The sequence below is a fragment of the Nicotiana attenuata genome, chromosome 8, assembly GCF_001879085.1.
Source record: "Nicotiana attenuata strain UT chromosome 8, NIATTr2, whole genome shotgun sequence".
NCBI lineage: Eukaryota > Viridiplantae > Streptophyta > Magnoliopsida > Solanales > Solanaceae > Nicotiana > Nicotiana attenuata.
Window position 1 is genome coordinate 8,873,040 of NC_031996.1, and position 10,927 is coordinate 8,883,966.

General features: G+C 34.9%; 2 protein-coding genes across 2 annotated transcripts; one reads left to right on the forward strand and one right to left on the reverse strand.

The window, feature by feature from the left end:
* LOC109230870 (protein TPX2) lies at positions 616-6,137 on the forward strand. The gene is made up of 20 exons (XM_019396329.1): positions 616-954; positions 2,059-2,146; positions 2,256-2,412; positions 2,497-2,527; positions 2,629-2,806; positions 2,924-3,020; positions 3,110-3,220; positions 3,317-3,430; positions 3,506-3,679; positions 3,780-3,842; positions 3,916-3,993; positions 4,081-4,239; positions 4,327-4,458; positions 4,547-4,630; positions 4,714-4,833; positions 4,934-5,100; positions 5,192-5,300; positions 5,391-5,450; positions 5,531-5,625; positions 5,711-6,137. Exons 1-20 carry the CDS (start codon positions 813-815, stop codon positions 5,829-5,831), a joined length of 2,280 nt encoding a protein of 759 aa, XP_019251874.1. The 5' UTR covers positions 616-812; the 3' UTR covers positions 5,832-6,137.
* LOC109230871 (squamosa promoter-binding-like protein 3) lies at positions 6,549-10,272 on the reverse strand. The gene is made up of 2 exons (XM_019396331.1): positions 9,841-10,272; positions 6,549-7,130 (listed from the first exon to the last, which is right to left on the reverse strand). The coding sequence occupies exons 1-2, from the start codon at positions 10,116-10,118 to the stop codon at positions 6,905-6,907; spliced, it is 504 nt and encodes a 167-aa protein (XP_019251876.1). The 5' UTR covers positions 10,119-10,272; the 3' UTR covers positions 6,549-6,904.

Below are 10,927 nucleotides of genomic sequence, written 5' to 3' on the forward strand. Positions count from 1 at the left end.
TATGTTTGCCTCCCTCATTTTGGTTTTTCTATTATAATTGTTTTGAACTATTTATTATTAACTTAAAATTATGACCAATTTTCAAGGCATGATTAATATTGCATTAAAATGTGTGTTTCTAGTCCCTTTTACGTAGGAAATAAATATGTTGTATTTGGAATATTTTTAGGAATACATTACCTTCTAATAAGACGTAACAATACAAATTAAATAACACATGGGTAATTATGTGATGGAACAATAACTAATAATTATAGTAAATTTGTAAATATTCACAACAAAAGGGATCAAAAGAACACATTTCAATTAATTGAAGGTTAAATATGCATAGTCAAATATCGCAAGGACTAAAACCAAAATTTACCATTAAGTGAGGGACCAAAAGTGTTATTAACCCTAGAATTTTACAGAAAAATAGATTAAAAAGCAATAATTGGTCAAAGCAGGTAATGAGAAAATTTGTTAATTTCTTTATTTTTTCTGGTAATAGAAATTATATTGTTAGGACATAACTTTGCCTTCTACTTGAATAATAGTCGTTTATAGCCGTTATACACAGCTCCTCCCCTTTTTCAAAAAATTCGACCGTTAGAACCCAAAATCACAACGTATATCCTCTCTCCACTCCCAATTTTTCCCCATTCTTTTCTCCCTTTGACACACAGCAAAAAAACAACAAGAAATTCTTCTCTTTCACTGACGGAGAAATCAATCCAAAAATAAATTCCGCTCCTTCCTTATTCCCCTGGGGCGCAGTGATTAATTCACACCATTTCTCTTGCATTGACGGTGTATAATTAACTGGATTAAAAATGGAAGATCCGAATTTGATAATTGACCCGGATTATGAGTTCGAGGCGCCACGATTCTACGACTTTATGAATGGAGAAACGGAGGAGGATATGCGGAAGGCTGAACTTTGGTTCGAGAGTTCAATCAGCTATGCCCCTTCTCGTATGTCTACTTTTGAATTTAATTACGTATTTAAAATTTGGGTTCTTTAATTTTTTTCTCGCCACTGTAATTTTTGGGGTTTCACATTTTTTTAGGGTAAAGTTTAGACCGGTGGCTGTTTTTGCCTTTAATTTTGAAGATGCTTTTGTAAAAGGCATTGCCTTTTCTTCCCATATTAGCCTTCAGAATAGTAAATATGAATAGAAATTAACTCAAATTTTTTGAGAGTGTGAACACAATAGTTGCATATGAAACATTTGGTTTTAGTTTATTTGTGGGAATAGGTGGGATAGTTTTGTTTATTTTCAAGTCGGCATGATGGTCTTTTACACTAGGCAGTTTCAATTTCGGATTGGTAATAATGTGCCTTGCAATTGTGGGGGGTTTCTATAGCGGCTGTTGAGTAATCTTCTAAAAATGTAGTATCAATCTGCTGAGTTTTGTTTTTTTCTGTTTTCTCTTATGAAGCTTTTTGGTCTTTAGCCGAGGGTATATCGGAAACAACCTCTCTGCCCTCCCAGGGTAGGGATAGATCTGCGTACCCAAACCCTACTTGCGGGAACTCGTTGGGTTTGTTGTTGTTGGCTTGTGAAGCTTTTATGCCAAAAATAAGACTTTTCTTCCCTTTGTTTAGCCTTTTTTTAAAATCTACTGATTTTGTTTTAGAATCTTTTCGTTACTACATAGAGAGAGTGGGAAAGGGAGAAAAAGAAGCAACGGTACACTTATGGGGTTTGAAATCTTCACCTACATGGTGGAAGAAGTGAGCATGATGCCACTGCCCTCCCACGGCTGCCTTGGAAATACTAAATATAAACAGAAAATTACTACTTTGAAACCTTAGATATGCAACCAGAGATGAACGAGGAGAGAGTATCAACACAATTCAGTAGTAGCATGATGCTACTGTAAGATAATTTCCTTTCTATTTCAAGGCATGACCAGTTATATTTATGCAGTCCATAGGCATTGGCACTAGATCCTGTAGACTGTTAAAATTGCCTGTATCATTCTATAGACAACCAATGTGGATCGTAATTGTCCATTGCAAATTGCAATTGGCGACAAAATGTTGATTGATTATTTCTGTGTTGGCTTTTGCAGCTTTTACGCAAAGAATCAAAAAGAGTGGTAGAACATTTCAACTTGAGAGCCTATGTGATTTTACCAAAGACGAGGATAATAATTCAAGGTCTACTGATTTATATTGCATTAAATTTTACGGCTTTAGATGATTTTGATGCCAATTTTGACATCACGTTCCTACTCTTTATAACTTACTGATCGTTCACCTGAAACAGGCCTACAACCGAGCCCTCTCCTTCTGGAACTAAGGACGAGGTAAGGTTAAATGGTGGGATTGAAGAGCATGCAGCGGCGTTCACTTCTTCTGGAAGTAAGGAAGTGGTAACGCTAAATGCGATTACTGAAGAATCTGGTAGCAGTCCTCCTAATCCGGTATGTCTCCACATCCTGTATAAAGAGAAGCGCTATTTGCTATTTCCAGGCTCTATTTCTCAATTTTGTTTTATTAATTTCCAGGAACCTATTCAGAAGCAGTCAAATGTAGAAGGTCGGTTATACTGCAGTGTTATCATTTGGCTTTGTCACTTGCATTAATTTTTTTTACCCCCTTCGACTGATATGAATCTAATACCACATGTCTTGTGACAGAAATTAGTACCCCCGCACCACCAATGATATCTCTGAAGAGTGACAGGACTACTAATTCCAAGAAGCAACAGACTGCTAAAAAGATCGCCAGCATTCTTAGAAATCCATCAGCATTAAAGTCAAAAGCTAACATGCAACAGTCACAATTGAAGAGCGGTAATCCAGCTAGTACGAGGAAGTAAGTTAACACTTTTAGTATCTTAGCACGTTGATCTTTCAATTCGCTCCCTTTTATGTTTTGCCATCCTAACATGTTGTGCTCTGTCGAAATAATGCATTTTCTTTTGCTGTATAGGCAACCAACCGTGAAAAGTGCCATTAAAGCACCTAATTTTGCTCATGAAAACCAAGCTATAAAGAGACAGAAACTAGAAGACGGAAAATCCAGACAGGTTGATTTTTATCTTTCAGATCGTATGTGTACATGCAGAATATTTCACTTTTTATTTGACCTTGCTTCTCGTTTCCACCCAACATGTAGATTCTTAACATCAAACCTCAGACTCTGCCGCACAAAACAAGAGTTGGAGTTGCTAGCAGCAGTTCCGCCTTACTCTCTCCGACTGCAAAAACTCATAAAAAGGATAGAAAGGTTGGCTATTACAGCATTTTCCTTTTCTTTGCTTTTGGAATATATACAAATTTTGGATGTTCTGAATCTAACACAACATTATTTACTACTCTTAAGATGTATGTTCGGGAACCAGTTGCCCCATTTGTTTCAACAGCAGAAATGATGAAAAAGTTCCAATCTAGCACCAGGGAGATGTCACTATCTCGCATGAGCAATTCTACTTTACATGTAAATCACTCGAGTGCTGCTTAATTTTGACTAGCTTTCCCTTTATATTTCTTCTAAAGTATTTTCATTACACAGGATGATCCAGCTGTTATGCAGAGGAAGCATAAGCTTATATTGACCAGGCCTAAAGAACCTGAATTTGTAACAGCTCAACGTGTTCGTCCAACAAGAGTCAAGAGTTCAGCTGAGCTAGAGGAAGAAATGATGGCCAACATTCCCAAGTTTAAGGCTCGACCATTAAACAAAAAGGTACTGTACCCCCTTATGTTAGACATTTGTTCCCTCCTTTCTTGATTTTAAATAGTGTCTTTTGATTACCTTCAAAATTGTTTTGGCTATTTGATAACAGATATTGGAAATTCCAACTCTACCAGCATTACCGAAGAGTACACCTCAACTACCAGAATTTAAGGTATTGTATAGATTATCAAAATCAAAATATTCAGAGTAAATTCGATATCCAATACTAATCTTTACTTCTGCAGGAATTTCATTTGCAAACTATGGCACGGGCGAATCAAAATGCTGAAACATCAACAGTTGCATCAGTAGAATCTACTCAGGTATATAGGGAGTGCTTCCTGTAATTACTCAGTAAAAAAACATTATTTGCTTTAAGTACTGAATAAAAACAAATTCATTCATCATAGAGTCATCAATGGAAGCCGACGCATCTTACAGCTCCAAAATCACCTCTTCTTAAAACATCACTAAGAGCACGGCCTCCAAAGATCAAAAGCTCCGAAGAAATGGAAAAGGAAGAACTTGAAAAAGCTCCCATTTTTAAGGCAAGGCCTTTGAATAAGAAGGTAACCACAGCCATCTTTCTGATTATTATACAGGAAAACTCTCTTGCTCTCTAGTTTTCCCTTGTTGCTAACTTCCTCAAATTGTAGATTTTTGAAAGTAAGGGAGATTTGGGGATGTTCTGCAACATAAAGAGGCAGGTAACAGTGCCTCAGGAATTTCATTTTGCCACAGATGAACGTATTCCGCCTCCAACTAACGTAGCTGATATATTTGACAAGGTTCCATATTAATGTCATATTTCTTACTCCCTATTATCTTACTGTTCAACACTCGCTTCCTAATCATTGTATCTTTCCCTATTTTCAGCTTTCTCTTAATTCTGAACCTCAAAATGACAAGACTACTCTCCCTAGAAACACCACCCCGAATCCTTTTCATCTCCACACTGAGGTATGTAGTTTTTTTATGTTCTTGGTTTTTTCCTTTTTAGCCAAGTACAGCAGTCCCTTATCTTGGCCTTCATTGGAGTTTAGGAACGAGGTGCAGAGAAAGAGAGGAGATTGTTCACCGAACTTCTACATAAACAAATCGAGGAGGAGAGGTCCAGAATTCACAAAGCAACTCCGTATCCATACACCACTGATTATCCCGTGGTATGCATGTCCTAACCAATCTTTCTTGTATCTACTCTAACATGGATTCTTTCTGCAAACCTGTTTTTACGTTCGTTATTACCTTGTTTTGTCATTCTAGATTCCACCAAAACCAGAACCAAAGCAGTGCACAAGACCGGAACCTTTCCAATTGGAGAGTCTCACTAAGCACGAGGAGGAGATGCGGAGGCATATGGAAGAAAGGCGAAGAATGGAGGAGGAGGAAGCAAAGCTGAGGATTTTTAAGGCGCAACCAGTATTGAAAGAGTAAGAACTAAAAGAACAAGTTTTCCACACAGTGTTGTTTTCTCAGTTTATGTCAAAAGATGGTTTATATTTTTCATCATTAATAATGCAGGGACCCAATACCAGTTCCTGAGAAAGTACGTAAACCCCTCACTGAAGTTCAAGACTTTAAACTGCATGTAGATCACCGTGCTCATGATAGAGCTGAGTTCGATAAGAAGGTAATTCTCTGTTCCATTACAGAAGCGCGTACTTAGACTTGCCTTCGTCCTTGGCATCCAATGCTCAGGTCATAAGTTGTTACTGTGCAGATTAAGGAGAAAGAGATGATGTATAAGAGGTATAGAGAGGAGGCAGAATCTGCAAAAATGGTATGCGCACATCTTGATTTTGTTATTTAATGTAATGTTGTGATGATATCGGATTGAATTCTTATTTCATTTATGGATAGATGGAGGAAGAGAAGGCGCTGAAACAACTGAGGAGAACTTTAGTGCCCCATGCAAGACCTGTGCCTAAATTTGATCATCCATTTCAACCTCAGAAGTATGTAAATTTAGCATGTTGGATGTTTTCTGCTTTTTTTCTTCTCTACCTTTTCCGCTCTTCTTCTAAATCTTTGCGTCCACAGGTCTTCAAAACAAGTGACGAAGGCAAGATCACCAAAGCTGCAGATTGTTAAGAGAAAAGAAAGGAGGGCAATGGCCTGCCCTTATGCGGCAGTTTCTAGTGCTGCCTGCCAAATGAGGTAGTGATGAAAATGGCAGCCCAGTTCAAATGAGGTAGTGTGATCAATTCAAAAATTTGGGGAGCTGCTAATTAGTTGTTCAAGAAATCTTGAATTCTACACAGAGAGGGGAAATATAGGCTAACTCCAGTTTGAGTTCAGAAGAATACTTGTAATGTATGTAAAACTTGCGCAAAATCGGAGCTCTACAAATTCACTTTAGCAAGTTTAGAAAAATATTTGTAATGTATGTTAGTTAAACTTATGCAAAATCGGAGCTTATATTAGTGTGTAATTCATTCATTCATTCATTCAAATATTCGGTTAGTTATCTTTTTGCATTTCCATACCAGCCACACACTAACAAGTAAGTAACTTTGATGATGATCCCTACTTTAACAACAATACTGCTTAAAATGTCAAAAGCAGAGGGGCAAGCAGTGCATAGTTAATTATGCTCAGTGTCGAAAGTACTGTGCCATAGTTAGTTACATTATTTTAGTCGAAATTTAGGGGTTCAACATGTGTAAATTATGGGTTCATCATATCTACTATTTGTTGTAATTCTAGTGAACTTTTAAAGTTATGCTCAGTGTCGAAAGTACTGAATTCAGATGAACTCGGTACTTCAGTGTTGCATCCTCTCTATCAATGAAGATCAGTACTTTCTCATACCTTCTATATATCTTTATACTGACAACATATATAATAAAATTTGCTTCTTCACGGTATATTGAACATATATACATAATACATATAAGTAGATCATATATATGTAGCGGGGCAATTACAACAAATCAATATCCAACAACAATAACATACTCAACGTGATCCCACATAACGAAGTTTGGCCCCTACCTTATGGAGGTAGAGAGGCTGTTTAATTACAATGATATCCATTGATCATTATTTATTTTTGATAAAGTGGTACAAATACCATTCAGGATCTTGGATTTAATAATATCTTCAAGGCTTCAAACTTTATGATTATAAAAGTCACAAACAGTAGAACTGATAATTATTATAGCAACTGAACTTAGAGAATGACAGAAGAGAGAGAGCAAGCATATTATATCCATTTTTTTGCCTCTATTATTTTCATCCAATCTGAAATTGTTTGTAACCTGCTGCAGCATTTTCTTGGAAGTTTATTATCTGATGAGTGTCTGTCCCTATTATGGCTTTTCTGCTCGATGAAACTTCAGCATTAGACTGATCTGATGATGAAGAAGTAGTAGTAGTCTTCCTTCGCCTTTCGTTGTGTCCAGCCAAACGCCGCCTGCAACTCCTTTTCGATTCATCAAACTCTCCCACCTCGTGAAATCTGCAGGTCATGTTGTTAGGTGTGTACGAACAAAGTCTCACATGGAAAGTAGAAAAGAAAAAAAAAATCTGCAGGTGTTAACAAGATAAGAGTCGGAAAATTGAAAAGTGATTCTTGAATGCTTCTACTTATGTAGATGGAGTCCAGTACGCTACCCTAAGACCTATGTTGCGCGGACTCTCCAAAATGCTGCCATACCCGTGTCGGATCCTTCAAAAATACACTACTTTTGGAGTATGCGACACGTATCCGGTGATATTTTCGGAGAGTCGGAGCAACATAGCCTAAGACAATATTGGCAGTACCCATCTTATGTGAATGTAACTAGATCGTCAAACTCACACATAGTTTATGTGAGAAGCTTCAGAGTATGAACTGATTTAACTTATATACACTGACGATACTGCTATAACTTAAATTTATATTATTAGCGGCGGTGGAGCCAGAATATTCATGAAGGTGAGTCAAAATATAAAGAAGTAAAGACACGAAGAATGCAAGGTTTTGACCTATCTACACTGCTACACATTGTAATTTTCCAGCGAAAGGGTGTCCATTGACTTCCCTTCGATATGATTATCAGTGTAATTTAACATGCTATAGCAAATTATTTTACTTTACTGTCTAGTATGAATGGATTAATTTAACTCATATACAATGCGATAATTTAACTTTAGGCTACCAGCAGTGGTAAAGCAAGGAGTTTTACTAAAGAAGTCAAAATATAAAGAAATAAAACACGAAAAAAGGCAAGGGGATTCAACATATATAATATATATACATAAATAAGAAATTTGGCTTATCTACATAATAAATTTTTCGATGAAGATACTCTTGAACAAGGGTAGCTCTTCCCCTGACTATCAGTGTATTTAAACATGCTATAACAAATTATCTTACTTTACTGTCTAGTTTACCAAATTATACTACGAAATAGTATATACATGATCATTTTAAATAAAGTTTCAATTGTAAACACTGACGATACTATACATAATTTTTTCAAACTTTAAGATTAATTCACCTGCAATAACATGTTGCACAAACACGATTTGATACTCAAGAAAATAAATTAAATAACATGATGTAACAAGTTATATTATACTAATTTCGATGCATATGGCTTAAGCTCTTTTAAATTTAGAAATAGAAGAATAAAATCACATAATGTGTTATATTGTATTGTATTATATTACATATTTTTATGAATACAATATGCGAAGATTGTATCATTTGCCATTGTTTCATGATGTGATGCACTAGCAATATGAAGAATAAACTTAGAATATTACAAAAAAAAAAAAAAGGTAGGGTACGAGGTAGAATTAATATATAAAAAGGCAATTGTGTAAAGGATAAAATAAGATTATTTAACAACAAGGAAGAGCAAGATGACAGAAAAAAATAAGGTAATGATTCGACCACACCAAATCAGTTGTTACGTAAAAAAAAAATGGTTGTTATAAATTATATAAAGTGATTCTTATTGTTATTATGTAATGACTAATTTATTAAAACGACACAATAAAATTTAATTAACAATTAAAATAAATATTATATTTAAAATAATAATATACAATACGATGCAATAGGTAACAACCATACAAGTACGAGTAGTAAGAAACCGCCTGTTTAGTTGCTAAAATAAAGTTAGTAACTAAAAAGGAGGGGAAAAAACCGAACTAGTCAACGAGTAAAACTATTCAAGTAATTTACCTAAACTCTTGGACGACTTTAATTTCAAGCAAACTAAATTAGGACTCGGTTGTCCATAAAAAATTTCCTTTTTTTCGAAAAATGTGTTTATTATCAATGAAATTTTACAAGTTTTTGAAATAAAGAAATCACTTTTTTAAAATCTTTTTTCCCCATAAAAATGTCCAAACATAATTTTAAATTCCAATATTATTTTTTAACTTAACTCCAAATATTACTTTTTTTTTTTAAATTACAAGTTTTATGTCCAAACGCCTACTTAATTATTTCCTTTATTTCATTTGATATGTTACATTTTTATATTTGAAAACTAAAGAACTTCTAATTTTACCTTTATAACTGACATGTGCTTATAGTCATAGAAATATCAAGATACATGATCACATATTCTTAGGATATTTTTGATATATATAAAAAGTTTTTTTCTTTTTTATTTTTAACTTCTATATCCGGTCAAACATTGTCATATAAAATAAAATAAAGTAGTAGGAGTAGCCAAGATAGATAACTCACCATGCTAAAAAAGTCATCATGTTTATTATACTATTCTAGTAAAATAAAAATCTGCAGTTTTTGAACACTAGCTTTCAGATTCACATACTTGTATGTTGATATCAAGCATATGCAAAGTTTAGCCTGGTGGACGAAATATTTTGCGTCTACGCAAGGTCAAGGGAAATGCCAAATACCACCTGTTTTTAAGCTACACCACCTGCCAATTACAACCAATATCCATCCTATAATGGCAGCAATATATTCAACCATAATTAATCAACAACAAAAATAATTAGCTAACAACAATAACAATTAACTAACAACAACAAGTTTAGCCTGGTGGATGAAATATTCTGCGTTACGCAAGGTCAAGGGAAATACCACATATCAAGGGATCTGATGTAGGAAATCTACGTTAACACAACCATCAAATCACACAGAATATAATACTATAAAACACGACTATGAAACAAAATAAAGGTAGAGTAAGAAGTGAAACCGGCTGCATTGTTGACAAAACCGTTGCCGGAGTCCGGCGACGACGACGGCTTGAGACTTTGCATGGTATTCACACACTTTATGCCTCTTATGGTACTGTTTGGCATCACTTAAATCAACAGTACATTTATCAGCTTGACAACACCTCATTGAAGTACTTGACCCTTTGATCTTTTCATTGTTATTATTAGTAATACTCCTATTATTATAACTAGGGTTTCTCTTCTTCTTATCATCATTATCAGTAGCAAAAATGAACAAGTCATTATTATCCTCCATATTGATCAAGAGAAGAAGAAATAATGGAGGAAATTGTGAAGAAAATAAGAAGAAAGGAGTTGAGAAGATATATGCTAAGTGAGGAAGTGGGAATTTTGAAAGGAAAGATGATCAAAAGATAGAGAGGGATGTTTGAGGACCACATCCTCCATTCTTTTATGTGTTTGTTTTTTTTATAGGATTTAACTTATATACAATAGCAACGTATTCATTTTTGCACTATCAGTATATTTAATTTATTTTTTTGAAATTTTTTTGAGGTAACCCCAGTCGCTATTCTTCGGGTGCGCACCGTTTATCAATATATTTTAATTTGTTGTATTAAGTTATATGCTCTATTTTTTAGGTTAGTAGTCTCACTTGTTAAGAACAACTATCTGTAATTAATTTTCTAAGTAAATTGATGGTTAAAAAATTTACTATATATATTTTTTTAACGAGGAAACCTGCAGGCGCTCCTTCGAGTGTGCACAAGTTTGTAATAGCATGTAAACCGCATAGGAGGATAAACCTCACTAGACAAATCCTGTGCGACGGACTCGATCGACAAGGTATACAAGTAGATTTTGAACCCTAAATCTTCCATTCGGGAAGTTCCCCGCTCAACCAACTCGGGCAGCATGAGGGGTTAAAAAAGATGCAATTAATATATAGTTTTTTTTTTTTTTTTTGTGAATGGATAGTTACATATAAGGTTGTGTGGGGTAGGAATGTCAAGGAGGGAAAAAACAAAATGCTTGTGTATGTGGGTATATGGGGAAATTTGAGAAGGAGTACGTGAAAGCTACATTTGATGCTTAGAGCAACGT

Coding starts and splice junctions, on each gene's coding strand:
- LOC109230871 (XM_019396331.1), bottom strand. CDS start 10,118: ATGGAGGATAATAATGACTTGTTCATTTTTGCTACTGATAATGATGAT. Junction 7,131..9,840: donor TTTTGTCAACAATGCAGCCG/GTTTCACTTCTT, acceptor CATGACCTGCAG/ATTTCACGAGGTGGGAGAGT.
- LOC109230870 (XM_019396329.1), top strand. CDS start 813: ATGGAAGATCCGAATTTGATAATTGACCCGGATTATGAGTTCGAGGCG. Junction 2,147..2,255: donor GACGAGGATAATAATTCAAG/GTCTACTGATTT, acceptor CACCTGAAACAG/GCCTACAACCGAGCCCTCTC. Junction 3,221..3,316: donor CTCATAAAAAGGATAGAAAG/GTTGGCTATTAC, acceptor ACTACTCTTAAG/ATGTATGTTCGGGAACCAGT.